At 44.1% G+C, this 17,024-nt stretch overlaps 1 protein-coding gene across 1 annotated transcript in view; it reads right to left on the bottom strand.

Moving 5' to 3' along the window:
* Positions 1 to 341: 341 nt before the first annotated feature.
* Positions 342 to 17,024, bottom strand: part of LOC146808503 (transient receptor potential cation channel subfamily M member 2-like) — a 637,932-nt gene continuing 621,249 nt past the window's right edge. The window contains exon 23 of the mRNA XM_085623963.1: positions 342 to 607. Within this exon, the coding sequence (XP_085480089.1) occupies positions 482 to 607 (126 nt within the window). The 3' untranslated portion in view covers positions 342 to 481. The remainder of the gene's footprint in view (positions 608 to 17,024) is intronic.

Here is a 17,024-nt window from a genome sequence, read left to right as displayed (position 1 = left end):
ATCCCTCGCCTCTTCCACCAGGCTGTGCCAGTCTCAGCATGGCTAGGATATTGGACTTGCATCCACAATGACCGCCTGTCTGCCACATGATGAGAAGACTCAAGCACCCTGATGAAGACCACCAAGCAAGAGAGCCCATGAGCACCGGTATGAATGTAGGTGAGCTAAGCACTGATACAGCATGGCTGAAGGGAGCCTCGTCTGACCTTGAAATGTCTCACAACAGCCATGGGGCGGAAACAAACTCATCAACAGTAATTTGAACACAGTAGAGATTGCAGACAACAGCACCTACTTTACAATAAGTATTCGTTCATCAACAGATAATTTTAAGTTAGGGTAAGACTATGGACCTGTTGCTACACTGGAGGACTCCATCTCTAAGACCACGGCCCAGTGTACACTGGAAGACCTTGAAGTACTGCTTGATACATAGCAGGCTGAAGTCCATCCCTGTGGGAGTCTCTGATGCTTGCCTGGTTCAGTAGTGTGCATCGAGCTTCCTTGCCACTTGCTGCAGGATATCCTTCATGTTCGCGTAGAGTAGGATCTTCTCGTCCACCATCTGCCAGCGGATGGAATCAGCCGATTCAAGGAAAAGAAGATTCTGCAAGACAGAGAAAGAAATTTGCAGTACACTGGACCCGCTGCTCCTGTCCAGAACACACTTTCAACATTGTGTCAATGTTCACAAGGTGTTAAAAACCCACTTATCGCAGCCAGGTCAATCCCTACACAATATAAAATCAACTGATTCAAACACAGAGTTCACGTTAGCAACAGCCAAAATCCATCCATGGAACATACTCAGTGTCAGCTCTTGTTAATAAATCTTTGGTGCAATCAAGAACGGTCTAAAGCTTACTTTAAAAAAAATACATTTATTGTCTAATATGTTGTTAAATAACTTAAATACACCCCTAAACAATCATCCATAATCATATTTATAGCTACAAGCTGTACATGATGAGGTAGACAAAAATAATTTAGACTCCCATAAGACATTGAAAAACAAAGAAAATACTTATCCTTCATTCGTTTGTTAATATTAAATCCCCACCTCCGTCATCAATATTACTCTTAACAAATGCAAAACAATCCCATATTCGAATTTCCTATTTTTCAAGGAGTATGAAGAATGAGGTTCTTCTGGGGTGAGGTTACCTCCCGAATGCATCCTAACTGGATGATGCAAAAATAAAACATCTGGGAAATTATGAAGAATTGATGATGATGCTTAAGGAACCCATGTGTATTTGGCTCATCGTCTTTAAAGACAACTGAAGTGAATGTGTATGATGAAAGCACTGATCACATGGCCACCATATTCTAAGTTTATTTGCATATCTGTAAATCCTACAGAGGGGGTTGGGCTGTATACAAAGTTAAATACTATAGAAATATATTATTCAGCAGATTGCTTGCATTTGTGTTGACACAAAATTGTATTAGTCTGGACTCTGGCTTGATGTTGATGGCTTCAAAGTGCTAAGTGGTATTAGGTGTTAGATCTTCCAATCACCTTCTCACAACATTTTATCAATCTCCAGTGATGGGCATCCCCAGGATCTCTAACGACTACTGTGCTAAAAAAAAAAGCATGTGGGCCTGACTCACAAAGTTGTCCTTGAGAAGTCTCAGATGCAGACATTGTACATGTGCACATATGATTTGTAAAACACTCAAAATGTTTAAGGATTCACAAATTTCTTCTTGAATACTTCTGTTCCTCTCTGTGTTATCCTGGGACTGTCTGCAGGGTGGACAGTCTGTTGGGGTATACATATAACAAATGTGTGCTTGAACATTTTTGGTGGTACTTTTTTCCACAAGGAAAGTATTTTTCGGGTTATGGAATCCTCCACCTCTGCGCTATCACAGAATGTGTCTGTTCTCCCTCTCTTACCACCATTTACTCCTTCTTCTTAAAGCTGTAGTTTTACATGTGTTTCTAGGATGGAAACTACTTCACAAATGCTTGTCATTTTCCACAAAACTTTGAGTTTGTTGGTACTTACTGCATTTGGCATGATGATCCCCTTTTAAAGTCAATTTTTCCACCCACGATGTTAAATTACGACAGTGGGAAATCCACCATTTTTGTGGACTTCCACCATTGTAAGTGCTCTGTAAGGGTCAAAAGCTCTAGCAAGCCTGATTCTGTGAATCAGACTGTAAAACTTTGAATGGCAAATGGTTGTCAGTGCTTTCTGTACATGTATCTTGGTCTTATAATTGCAAAACCATTGGAATCGAGTCATCAGTGGCTGAAAAGAACAAAAGACTTTTAGAGCCTGCTGAAGGAAATGTCTCACAGTGAGCTGATAAAGCATGAAACATATAACAAGAGATGGCAGGGTTTATTTATTCCATACTTTTACTACCTTACAAAGGTGAACAAAACAAATCAAAGTTTGCAAATCTGTTAATTGTTTACTCCTGAAATTTCTTGTCTCCAAAAATAAAAATAATCTGAATTTCTACCTTAGGTTTTCCTGTGGCAAGCATTAGCAGAACATCCAGTCCTGCCTTTAAAAAAAAAAAAAATGACCTTCTAGAATCTGAAGTATTGTATTCACACCAGGAAAAGCAAAGCTACAAGTGAAAGAATATTAGAAAAAAACAACTGAGTTATGCTCCTGGGCCTGACATGGTTAAACACGAAAGCTATGCACCTTCACGGCCAAATGATCTGCATCAAACCTATGATGGTATTTGTGGGAAGGCAAAATGGTGAGCGGGTAACTCACTCTGCTCGCATCACCTCCTCAGCTCTGGTTGACTGTTAGTCGAGATCGGGGAATGAGGAAGAGAAGCCTCAAATGCGGTCTGGGATGAGGTGCTACTCAGGCTGGGGACTTTGCAAGTGGTCGAAATCACGTCTGACTTCACTGAACACCTGGGAGACCGAGGCACGGGTTTATCTTCTCCCAGATATGCGAGTAACCACCAGTCCTTCCCGGCCTTCCTCATGTACCCTTTTTCTCCCATCTCAGTAAACACAAGTTGAGTCACTGTTTTTTTTGGTGTAAAACTTTTTTATTTAGGACAGCGTTGTGACATTCAGGCATCACAGCAATAATTGATACATTGATTAATTTTTTACATGCTGTAAATATGCGTTGGTGATTGTGGTTATACATGGTAGTGGTTGACACTTCAGTGCCACGATCTCTATACAGCAGGTGAGGTGGGAGGGCAACGGAGAGAGGGCAGAACACAAATGTTACCCCTTAACACATTCCATTTGCCCCATACCTGTGACCACTTTTTTGGGCATCCCCGGGCCTCATATACAGTCTTTTCCCTCATCATACACCAATCCATGTCCTTTTCTGTGTTTGCCATCTCGTTTTCTTGTTGGAGGGAGGAGAAAGACACATCCTCCCCCCTTCTCCACAGGTCACCCACCTTAGATATCCCAATAATGTCCCATCAATCAAAACCCTTCAGCTTTCTTAGTGTGCCCAATTGTTCTGAGTCCCACAGAAGGGTGGCTTGCGTGGTTTTTGGTCCCAGCCCAGACTCCTAGTGGTTGTGTGCCACACCTGGACGGAATGTCCTGTCCGGTAAATTGAAATTTTGTGGGTTTATAGTAGAGTGTCCCAATGTAGTTCCCACCCAGCAAAAGCCACCTGTCCATTCTGTATCCTGGGTCATCCCGCCGTCGATATGTGCAGTGGTTAATGGCAGTTAGAAGGGCTGCCAAGTAGTATTTTTTTATACCTGGGAGTCCTATTCCTGCATCATACCACCCTCTCACCAACTTTGGGAGCGATATGCGGGGCTGTCCCCCCAGAGCGATTCTCTCTGTGTGCTCACAATTGCCTTAAAGTATGTCGCGGAAACCAGATTAGGGGAATTTTGTAAAACTTATAGAAAGCGCGGCAGTGACGTAATTTTAAATAGTGCGGCCCTACCTAGCAGTGATAGGGGGAGGGCCCTCCAGCCCTCCATGTCTCTTTTTAGTGGCTGGAGCGGGGGTTGGAGATTACGCTCATAACTAACTCTGAGATCGGTTGTTATGTACATCCCTTGGTATTTGAAGCCACATTTGGCTTCTTCCACTGGGTACTCCTTGGGCAGGGGAGGGGGTTTCCCGTTCAACACATAGATCAGTGATTTGTTCCAATTAATAGAGTATCCAGAATATTAGCCAAAATTGGTAAATATATTTTGAACCCTGTGCAGGGAGACAATGGGCGAAGCCAGGAACAACAAAATATCACCCGTGTAAAGGGAAATGAAGTCCTCCCAGTCTTCCACCCATCTCAACCCTCATATGGTGGGGTCTCTATGGATCCACGCCGCAAGGGGCGCCAGTGTCGGTGCGAAGAGCAGTGGGGGCAAAGGGCAACCCTGTCTGGTCCCTCTCCCGAGGGAGAAGACTGCCAACTTTTTATTGTTTATGACAACTTGCGCTTGAAGCTCCGAATATAGGAGCTTAATCCAACTGGTAAAATTGAGACCGAAGTCCAGCCTTCCTAGGACTGCAAAGAGGTATGGCCAGTCTATGGTATCGAAGGCCATCATGGCATCCAAGGACACCACCACCGCATCTGCTCTCATTGTGCCTTTGTGCCCCTGTACCCCATGCAGCCTCCGCAAATTAAGTGCTGCGTTTCTTGAAGGCATAAACCCTGACCAATCCGGGTGTAGCAGCTTGGTAATGACTTGAATCAAACGAGTGGCCAACAATTTCGTCAATATTTTGGCTTCAGCGTTTAACAACAAGATAGGTCTATATGAGGAACATTTATTTTTGGACTTTCCTTCTTTGCGTATGGTTATCAGTGTGGCAATTCTAAGTTGAGTCACTGTTGATGCATAATGGCCACAGTTTATTCACAAACATGGAACATAAACATTGCATTTTTATGGTAATTCGTATGTTCCATGATCACATTTGTCATTTTTATCAAACAGTCTGATAAATTGGTCTGCAATAACTATTGCAGCACTTCGCGCACAGCCCCCTGATTTACAGCCCCTTAGCAAGTGCCCAGCGTTTGCGGTCTCCAGGCTTCCCTTGCTACTGTGATCTGAGTAGATGGCCGTCAGACCCTGCCTGGGCTGTAAGTGCTGTGTTCACCTGCTGCTGACCCTTTGCTGGCCATTCGCCTGCTCCCAGTGCCCCTGCTGTAAGGCATCCCAAGGACACTGTTTGAGCAGCTCCTCTTCCTAGGCTATTGTGCTTTCTTGGGTGGCTAAGTGTGCTGTCTCCAGGGTCTCCTTGACCGATCCCAACCTGTGGCTGCAATGCCCGCAATCTGATGTGGACGGGCCAATGTTGAGAGGTCAAGTTATGCCCAGGGTGTTGCACCCTGCCGTTTTAATCTTCTTTTCCAACCAGGCCACTTCTTTCAATTGGGGGGTTTGAACAATGCCACCCAATAGCCTGCTTCCAATTTCACTGGCTTTTGGTGATTTTTTGTGGGCTTACAGCCTACCGGGGCCTGGGGGTCCCGCCCTCGGAGGCGATCAGCACAGGCCCTTCATGGGTCCGGCTTTGCGTTCCCGTACCACGACTTTACTTGTCACTGCTACGGTCGTGTCGTGGACCGCATGCCGGGCTGATGGAACTCTCGGTCGCATTCTCTATCACCACTTCCCATGGTAGAGTATGCCACCCAAAGGGTCTAGACTGGCCCAGAACCAGGCAGAAGCAGTACCTGTCCTGCAGCGCTTTGTTGGGCAAGCCTGCCTGAACACAGACCAGAGCAGCACAGGGGTGAGGAAAATCAAGGTAAATGCCCGCAGGATTCAGATGCACATCACCAAGGGGCTGGACTCAGGAAAGCTTTGAATCAAGTAGTTCAAAAGTTGGGGCAGCAGGGGCTTACTAGTCAGCCCCAACCACCCATTGCAGAGTTCTTCACCCTAGCTCCCACTAAAACTTGCTCTGAGGATGGGCAATTCCAGCAGTAGGAAAAGAAAGAGTTGTTGGGCCCATGGATCTCCTTGGGGGCGGGGGTATCTGGGCTGGCTCCCAGTTGGGATGCATCGGAAGGAGCCCCACCATCATGCTCCTTCAATAGGAGCATGAATTTGCAGAGGTGCTCTGATGGGATGTCAGAAGGACTGCAGGAGCAATAAATAATCTGCAGTGGCTGCTGGGGTAGAGTTCATGGCAGATGAGGAATGTCCCATCATGACAGGTATGAACGTTGCTTGTCACTAACGTTGATAGTGACTCTTAAAAGGGGCAGGGAAGCTAGTCCCTTGCAACACAATGCCCCTATTCACCATTGGCTAAAGCTGCAATTATTGACATAGCGGAAAGAAAAGCATGGAATAAATATGTGGTCTGGAAGAGGGAATGCTATGAGTTTGGCGAGCATGTGGGACATCTTCTAGCTGTGCGCACAAGACAGAAAGCAATGCAAGGTGAGATTACTGAAGCAAGGGATTTGCAAGGGATTCATGGGGTGGCTAATTACTGACCTGGAGGGCATACAAGAGGTTTTCCGGGGGTATTATGGGAGGTTCTATAGAGACGAAAAAGAAGAGGGATAAAACGATAAGGACTTAAGGCACTCACTGAAGTCAATCACAATTGAAAGACTGGGTGCCGAAGACCAGAATTCCTTGGACGCTCCTCTGTAGTAAGAGAAAATTCTTGCCCCCATAAAATGCCTGCCCTCAGGGAAAGCGGTAGGAACAGACAAGATCCCTCTAGAGTTTTCAAAAACATTCTCCACCCAGCTAGGGGTAGTCCTGGAGTATACAGTGTCGCAGATACAATGGGTGCAACTGGCCCAAGCCTCTTGGTCCTCATCAAATATATTAGTGCTCCTTAAAAACTGCAGACCTCCGCAAGAGCTAGGTCATACAGGCAGATCACCTTGATTAATAGTGCCATGAAGATATTCTCTAAAGTATTTGCCACACGTCTGAGCCACATTATAGACAAGGTCGTCAATCCAAGACAGCATGGTTTTATCCCTGGGAAGGGAACCACAGATCACACTGTTTTGCCAAACGCTTCTTATCTTTTCATTTATTCAAGGTAAATACACATTTGAGCAACAAACTGGTGCCAGTTTTCAAAGTGTACAAATGTGGGAATTAGTGGTGTGTTCAAACCTTTCATCTTTGCTAATCCAAGACATGTCGTTTGTTTTACAGTTTTGTTCAGGAAAATAATTTTTTGTGGTATTAGGCATACTCTAAACACGGCCTCAGTCCCCTGAATATGTCAGTTTTTTAGCTGCCAAATAGATTTTAGATCTATTGTGTCCTTTCAAAAAGTCGAAGCCTTGTACAGACAGCTGGGAAAGAAAGGAAGCTGAATATATCAGCTTGGTGTCATTTAGCATATTTTTCTTTTGCAGGTGACGGTGCAAGCCTATAATAATATGAGGCAGGGTCAGATGTATCATACACAGAAAAATAAGCAAACGTCTGTGCAAATGTCTTTGAAATACCCCGTGGTGGTGTCAGACAATGTTCCCATTGACTGTAATTGTAAACAGCACTTGCTTTATGTGGAAAATGATGACCGTAATGCTGAAAGCAAAACATCTCATTATAACTAGATGTACCCTCATACAATTCATCAGACGGAAACACAGTAGATTGCTGTAGATCTTCTAGCATTTCATGCACTGTATCAATGTCCCAATCATCAAAAACAGTGATAGGGGTAATGACATCATTTAAGATTGCTGAGAAGTGCAGACATGCAGTTACTTAGAAATTACTACAACATGGTCACGCAGCTAGAGGCGGAGATGTAGCCTTTGTGGTTGAGGCTCATGAAACATTTAGGACAGAGGTATTTTATCCCTGGGTTATATTCCCAGCTGCAAATGGCACCACACGGTTATTTCACACTTACAAAGAGAATCAAGTACCAAACAATTATACACCATATGAAGAGATAGAGCTATCTCTCATGCACCAAGAACACAAACATTGGTTTAATGTTGCTCTTCCACACTCAACATCAAACATTAGACTTGGCCCTCTCAGCAATGAGGGAGCAACATGGCCAGTCTTAGCCGGTTGCACACCGCATCCTAATGTTGATAGGCTACCAACTGCAGAGGGGCAAACACTATACAAAGAGCTAGTAACAATATACAGATGTCTCACACAGTTCATTATGCGAACATTCACACTTAACCCTGCGCGGACCATTGCAGCTGTACAACCAGAATTGTCTACTCCGGGCATCAGCCCACAAATGATAAATGAAGTCATGGGAAAACTTCCCGTTAGACGGGAGGAGATTCCATTCAGGATTGTACAAAAAACAAGCCAGCTTGAGGCGTTGTTTCCTCATACAGGCCCACAGAAAAACACAGAATGCAGACTATTTGCTTGCTAATAAGGCTGCCTCCCCCTGTGCAATACTGCACAACTTGTGGCACATTCTTTGCTGCAGTATATACCAGAACAAATGGTACCCCTTCATTGGCTGTTTTGCCTGAAGTGCTAAAACAGATCCAGAAGGGTATGGGTCAGCAACTGCCTTTGACTTGGGGATGAAACTGATGGGCAATTTTGACGCAGTATCCACCATTATGTTAAGCAACATAAAGGAGGAAGCAGCAGCGCTGGATATACGGCAGTGCATATTGGATTTGACTCCTGCACAGCAATAGCTGGAATTACCTAGAATTATCGAATAAACCTATGCTACGCTGGGTAGAGGTAATTTGTGAGTCAAACCTGGGAAACCTCAATTAAAGAGTAATTCTGAAAAGGATAACTCTAAGCAAGCACCCGACTCTTCTACAAAGAAAAAGTGGGAGAATAAGAAAAACAAAGACAAGGCTTAGTCACAGAGTGGGTCCCCTCACCAGGAAGCCACTGAAAAAGGCAATAACCTGCGAAACCGTGATAATATGAGAAAGCCTGACTGGTATCAGGATACTGACATACGTTTGTATTGTTCCTTTCAGGATTCATCCGATAATTGTTCGGAGCGAGGTGGACGGTCAGAGCGCAGATCTGAAGAGCATGTGAAACTGAAGAAGGACTCATAACACTCGTCTGACTTCATAATTAAAATAGGAAGAAAAACAAAAAGTCTTCCAAGTCTCAATTAAAAAAGAAGGTAGCCAAACTTTAGGTCAGGCATGCACTGGATTTTGAGGAATCTGCTACTGAGTGGGGTATGGGCAGTGACAATGCTGCACAGCACAGAAGAAGTCACGAAAGTTCACCAGTACCTGATGAATTGTCTGGTTAGAGTAGCACAGAGTGAGTATATCAAGGTGGAAATACCTGATACCAGGGTAAGTGTCCCACATCGTCTATACTAAATACAAGTCCAATTGGAGGGGGATATATATACAGACATGTTCTATTGTGGGAGGACCTAACCCAAGGTTACAATACTCTTTTTGCTGGAAAGGAGTGGCCGCCTGCTTTTATAATGGGGAGCCCAAATGGGGAAATGGTAATTTTACCTGCTTTCTCCGACCTTGTTCCAGAATCACTAAAACAATCACACTCCAAGGAGTGGGTGCTAGCGTTAGCTCCTGCGTTATACTGCAACTATGTGGGGTGAGATGATTGTTGTCGTTTCCCCAGTGCCGACATTAGAGACCGTCACCAGAGCAAACCTTCAAAGTGCTAAGGCACTACATCCATGATGGATACAATGGACTAACTCACTCTCCCCAACAGATGTAGACTACAAGTTTGATTTTACACTACAAACAAAAGCCTTTCTGCAGTACAAACAAGAATATCCTCTGCCTAATGAAATAATGCACCTAGAACGCTATGAATACATCATTTATACTTATGGTTATGCTCAGCCTGCCACTGGGACAAAGCATCAGTACTCAGCAGCATGCGCTATTGTGAAAGGGTGCATGCACAGTGGAGAATTCCACCCTGAGAAAACCTACACACAGTCACTTGGTGACTGCATGGCACAGCTGGCCTAACTTAGGCTCTAATACTGGCACTAGAAACTATGGATCCAGGATTCCCCACACTTATTGAGTGCAATGAATTTTACTGTGTCCAGTCTCATAATTAATATCTACATTATTGGAGCCAGAATGGATTAAGAGACTCAAAGGTTTGTACAATCAAGCACATGCTGCTTTCTGGACAAGTGGCAAATCTGAAATATTGCTTGCCACAGACTCATGTAATACACACATTGAGTCACCACCGCGCTGGCAAACTCTTTGCAGGGAATTCCATGGCTGATGAAGTAGCAAAAGCAAGCTTGCACTGCTGCGATTGCTCCAATCACTCGTTCTGGTGCGAGGATAGAAAGAGACATAATCTTGACTGTCACCGCTGCTCACAATGGGGAGAGGATGTAGGCTAACGGCTAGGGTGGCTGACCTCAAATCTGTGATTCGGGGCAAATCACTTAATCTCCCTGTGCCTAACAAAAAATGAATGTGTACTTATGTAACGCAACAGCTGCTCATGTAAAGCGCTCTGATACCTTAGGGTCAATTTCGCGCTATATATATTTGCTGAAATGCTTTCCACTCAAGTAATCCTACAAGTTAGATGCACAAAACATTCCATATGCTCACATTTCTGTAATGGGGGAAAACGTAATACCAGACACAGATCGCAGGATGGGTTTAATCCTAGCTGCACATGAGGATATGGCAACTACACATGCAGGGGTAGCTGCTACAATTTCATAATTGCAGCATTGTTACTGATGGCCCGGTCTTTACAAACAGACCAAGGACTTTCTCCTTAAATGCTACATCTGCTAGCATATGAAGGGGTCCACCGAAGCCTGTCCACCACAGACACTTCAACTGATTTTAAACAAGCCTCTGGCTTGTGTTTACCTGGACCACTGTGACCCTCTGTCATCAGAGGGGGTTACAAGTACATCTTGGTAGCAGTGGACTCCTGCTCTTGATTCCTTTGGTATGGTCACAGTGGTCCGCTGACGAACAAACTGTTATAAAGGATCTGCAAGTCTTCATCGGAGCATACGCACATTCGACCACGGTCCGGCGTTTAGCTCAAGGGCTTAAAAAGAGGCCATAGGAAGTTTGGGTGTGACTCTGCGTTTTTCATCTCCTTACCATCCTGAGGAAAATACTGCTGTGGAGAGGAAAAATCGTGACTTAAAGCAGCTTTTAACAGCGAGGGTGCTAAAGCTCAGGCTGCAGGTGGGTCCATCATCTGTATGGGGTCCAGAGGGCTCTTCACCTGCTTAAAAAATCCCTGGGTGATCAAACTCCCTATGAAATCCTGTTTGAAGTAAAGATGTGGGTCCTAGACCTTGACAATCACAGCACAGTGGTGGCAGAAACACCATTTGACTTCACTCAACATTTGGATATTTTACAGACAATTAATGATTTCCAAGACGAACATAGCAACATCCAAGTAAAACACAACACCACTGGGGAAGGGAAGGAATTGCTGGCAAGTCCTGCCTTGGTCACAAAGGTTGGGTACCTGGTAACGGAACAATTGTAGACAAGAAATAATTTGGGCCATCTTACAGAGAGCCTGTTCCTGTCCTGGCTGTTGAAGGTACCAGTACTGTGATTTTTCCTCTCCTTGCCGGTAACAAAGACAAAAGGTTTGCCTCCATTGATCTGATTAAACCGCACTATGTGGCCAATTCTCAACAGAAAGCCATGTGGGCTCCTGGGTAGCTACCTGCCTCCTCTAGCTACCGTACAGGAAGTTCAGATGGAAGCATTAATAACTAATGAAGCATCCTCTCTCCAGTGAGAGACAACAATTAACAACAACGGAGTACCTGTTGCAACTAGTACAACAACTGTACAGTCAACTAGTACAGACACACAGATTTCAATTTGGAAACCTGAAAAGATCACAGTCTACCTCAGTGTACCACAGATCGAGTCTTCTCCCAGTTCTACAAAATCTGCTGAGCTACCAAAAATAGATCGAACAGCCTCTGGCTACTTCATCAACTTTCATGACTTCTCCGATGATGCATCTGATCCGCCACCACCACTGCCTCTACCATTCAGGCTGACAGTGTGTGTTTTCTATCTTTGGCTGAAAATGACATATTTTGTTTCTCCTTGGTTACAACTTTAGATTACAGTTGTGTTAAGTTTCCTGATCCTCTGGATTGATTTGGTGACAGTCTTTTTCTTGCTCCTAAATGCTATCTCCCAAAAGGCTCTGCAGTACAACTGGTGAACTTGGTTCTCAAGCCACACGTGTCATCACACCGTGAATGAAGAGACCTTTCCCTGGTGAACATTTCAGCTGTTCCAGTTCCCAATGAGATTGCTTGGGATAGGCTATCTGTAGTATTAGCAGAGCATGCTGTTCCATGCTGCCCTTTGTTTGTGGTGTCATTGAGAAGCATTCTCTATTATGGTTTTAAGTTTGCTAGGATTAGTCATCATTTAGTTCTCAGATTGCTATTGTTCAACTGACTGGATCAGTTAAAGCTGTGGTGGTGGCTGGTGGAGTCTGTGCTCCTTGACTCCACAACTGTGTCGCGAAACAATAAATCTCCTCTACTTACCCTGGCTCCAGCGTCTTCACTATAGTATTGTATGATGTGTATAGCTCCACTAAACTTTTTCAAATGTCATATCTGTTCAAAATATCTTTGAATTTGCTGCATCTTCAACTCCAGACATTATAAAAATGCATTAATGAATTACAGAGAGGGTAACACAATGCGAAATAGATTCTTTGATAAGTTTAAGTTTGAACAACCTACAGCCAATGCATAGGGGTTACCTATTCAGCTGAGGAGGCTTGTCCATACCACCATGGAAGTCTCTGGTTAGAAGATAAGTAGTGTTCTCTGAGAAAGCACAATAGACCTGCTCAGGCGATCCATTAGATAATAACCAATTCTACGAAGTTGTGTAGTTCCCCACTTCCCAGTAGGAACTGAATGTTTGTTTAGCATCATAAACGTAGGGATGGTGCCAGACTGATTCTGTGCATCCCCACAGGATATGTCGTCCTAAAGACCAGCTGGGCCACAGTACCACCATGTAAACCCCTAAACCTAGATGGGTATCAAACGGTTTTGGCAACCATTGAACATGACAACCCTGAGCTCTCCCAGTGATCGTGGGAACAGATCTAGAACACTTTCAGTCACTCCTGCTCTCTTTCTCTCAGAGAAATATCCAGGGAATACATAGTTTAGTGAACCAAAGTGATTCTTGTATAAAATATATGTGCTGCAATGATCAATAGACAGAAGTAGGTAAAAGTGATTATATCAGGACAGTGGACAAGATGGAAAGATGAAAAGCTCCACCATCTTGCTAAGACATATATATATATATATATATATATACTCTTACTATGCATCCCCTAACCTAAATGTCTTGGGTGCATGTATGTGTTCTGCCAGAAATCCCTCATTGGATGATCCAACCCCATTACCTGAAGGGACAGAATGTCGGTCCCAGTCGTGGTCGCAAGTTGGACATCGCTCATTGAAGGGATAGCAAGTGCTCCTCTGCCTAAACTCAGAAATACTTATTTATTGATAACAGAAAGCATCCTTGCCTTGGGCCGAGATTCTAGTCAGGCTGCCATTGTTTGTGTACTATAGATAGCTGTGTCACAGCATGGATTAAAAATAAGCAGTCACATTTGCATAATGTATGTATAGACCTTGTACGTAATGTTCAAGGTATCATGATAGTGTTCTTGCAAAGCTGATTTTGTAAGTAAGTATATAGTTTCATGGAAACTAATCTGCACTGTCATGGGCACAAATATGTGTCAAAAGTAATTGTGTAGAGTGAAGGCAACTTAGGAAATAACCCATGTGTATGTAAAATGGCAGCATTTAAAAACTCAAATACAGTAAATAAGTAAGACACAAAACTTCATAAAAATCCAACACCAATTTATAAAAACAGGAAATATTTTTATGATTACAATGACACCAAATTGACAAAGATCCAATGTAGGTGAACCAGAGATATGATATTTTAAAGATTAAGGGGCTCATCACGATGGCGGACGGACTTCAGTCAATCTGCCAACGTCCCGAGGATTGGGACTTGGCCTATAAGGCGGTGTTCCCCCAAATGATATTACGATGCGACCTCAACCACGGTGGCTGCAAAAGGCACGTTTAACATTGCGGCTGGGGCTTCTGGCTGCCGCACTCACCGCAATGTTAAAAGTGCACTGTTTGCATTTTCCTGCACTACGTGGCAGGCACCATGTTGTGCCTGCCACATGGTGCAGGGAAATGTAGCGGGGCACCATAGGGGCCCCAATGTACATCCCCGACAGCCTTTCCATGGCGGTTGTACCACCATGGAAAGGCTGGTGGGGGATGCAGCATCCTAATCTGGCAGATGGTGCCTGCTAGGCACCACCACCATTCTGTGGATGCAGGGCGGTCCGACAGGCAATCCCAACGATTGCTACTGTCGGACCCGTGGCAGACAGGCTTTTCGTCCACAATGCACACCGCCCACCATCATAATGCGGCGGGCAGAAATTGGGCTTATGATGGCTGTGAACCCACCACCAGCAGGCTGCCGGTGGTGTGTTTACCACCATCGTAATCAGGCCCTAAATGCTTTCTCTTGCCTAAAAGCCATAAGCATCATCTTGGGACATCTGAGCTTGACCAGGCCAAAGTCAAAACTCAGGTGGTATATGATGAGTGGTAGGGCCCGGTTAAGTTTTTACCTCCTGACTTAGTCACTTTTTTGGACTTTTTCTCTCAAAGTCAAGAGAGGCTCCTTGTCAGGCTTGGTTGTAGTTCGACGATAGCGGCTTGCTTTCACGCAATGCCTCAGTGACTCCTGGATGTCTTGATTCTTGTCGTTGATGGTAAATAGCTACGTATCTTTCAATGGGGTAAACCTGGATTTCAGGCCGAGTTGCGGTTCAATGTAAATTTGATGAAAATTCTCTAAACGGTCACAAGTATCTGAATCTTCTTCCAGAAGGTCCTTCTGGGGTCTTGAAGGCTCCAGAACACCAATGCAAGGTTATGGATGCTCTGAGTTGCTCCTTGAGAAGTTGGGACTGCAAGACCCACAATGCATCTGGTACCATTCTTCAAAGTGCAGGAGAAGCTGGTCAGCTGGGTTCTTCTTGGTGTAGGTGGAATTCTTTTAACCTGTTGCTTTCAGGGAGTCCACTCCTCAAACTTTCAGAGCAAGTTCTTCTTTTGGTGAAGCCCAAGTGTGCAGAAGGTGCAGTCATTAATAGTGCAGTCCTCTTAATGCAGACCAGGGGTTCTGCAAGGCAACCTTCTTGTTTTTCCAGGCAGGGATCTGAGTTGTTGGGCAGCTCTTCCATATTTATCGAGATTTCTGGGCTGGCAAGAAGAGGGTTACCCTTGACCAATGATGTGCACTGTGCCACCCTCTGTGATTACTATGCCCCCTGAAGTGTGGCATTTCTTATCCCAGAAAGCACTGTTTACAAAAATACAAAATAGAGGAAATCTCTGTTGGAGGTTCAGGTCTGGATAACCAAACCTAGAGGTGTAGGTAACTTCCCCTAACACCCCCCCCCTTACAATCCCTCCACTAATTCAATTGCAGGGGCTCCCATCTGGCTGGGGGTACAGGAAGGGGGAGTGGGCCTAGTTCCTGTCTGTACTGTCCTTTTCCCTTTGAAGACCAGTTTGGCTATCCGGCTCCCTTCCTCCCTTTTGCTCTGCAGCTGCAGATCTTCTCCCAACAGATGTCTCTTTGTTTACTTTCAGGCAACTTCACACCTCATCAGAACAGTTTGGTTCAGCCTGTCAAAGGCTGGCCAATCAGGAGAGGCTGCTCCAGAGCTGAATTCTGGCACATCAGAAAAGCACGTTTTATAACTTCTTTTCTCTCATAGTTATAATAAATCCAACCTTGGTAAATTGTTGGATTTATTCAAACTATTATTTTAACAATTTTAATTATTATTTTAGCTAACGTCTGTCAACAGTTAGACTTTATTGATTTTAAATAAAGCCTTCCCATGTTAGACTATGGAGCTAAAGTGCTACAATGCGGAATAACAAATGTGGTAGTTTTGACCATCACCAGGGCATATGAAACATCTTTTATGACGCTCCACCTTATTTTAACATGGCACCCTACCCTTGTTGGGGTATCTAGGGTAGACCTTAGGGGTGACATATGTACAAAAAAGTAGTTTTAGACTTTGGAAGTACCTTTAATTCCAAAGTCAAATTTGGTCATAGTTTTATTGTAAAAGCAGCCTGCAAGGCAGGGCTGGCTTTTAAAATGACCGCAGACTACACTGCAGTTCACACTTAAGTGCGTTAAATATAATGGGTCTCTAAACATACATGCCCTACCATATACTAGGGGCTTACAGGTAGATTGCCATATAAATTGTAATTTCACCTAATTACCATATACCTTTTACACAGAACACTGGCCCTGGGCTTGCATAGCAGGGCCCAGGCCACAATCCGATTCAGTTACCACTTGTATCTCTGTCCTTTAAATCGGTTTAACTTGTACCCTAGTCATATAAGCAGATTCCAAATGTAAAACTTCCTTGCATGATTGCAAATAAGCAATTCATTGCTACAATGTAACTTTATTACCTTGTTTCAACAAAACTGATCTCAAATATTCCAAACTATCCAAATTAAAGGTACCTTGCTTTTCAGAATGTCACCAAGAGCTCCACATTTTACATGCCTTATTTCCCACTGGGTGCCACATGTAATGGCAGGGATCCTTCGTCCCTCAGGCCCTGCTTGACTTTCCAACACCCATTCTCTTTGCTCACTCACACTCCACTGGCGCAGTGTGGAATGTGGAAGGAAACTCTCTGAGCCTTTCCTATCTTTTTATGTATGGAGTTCTCAGCCTAACTGCAGAGTCGTTGCAGTCGTAAAATTACTATTAATAAAATTATACTGGTAGTTTGTAAATAATAAAAAAATAGTAGACTTAAACAAGAGTGTAAGTCTACCTTTGCGAATCAGACCCAGACAATTCAAGTGTGACAAACGATCTGGTTGACGGGCAAGACCCTAAGAGAAAAATCTGATTTATTTGACAGGGGTACTGCATGGATAAGAGTTTGCTCATCTGTTCCCTCAGGGCTTCAGCTCTGAC

Source organism: Triturus cristatus, chromosome 8 (genome assembly GCF_964204655.1).
Source record: "Triturus cristatus chromosome 8, aTriCri1.1, whole genome shotgun sequence".
NCBI lineage: Eukaryota > Metazoa > Chordata > Amphibia > Caudata > Salamandridae > Triturus > Triturus cristatus.
Note: the sequence above shows the minus strand (reverse complement) of the source record. Positions and strands in the feature narration are given on the sequence as shown.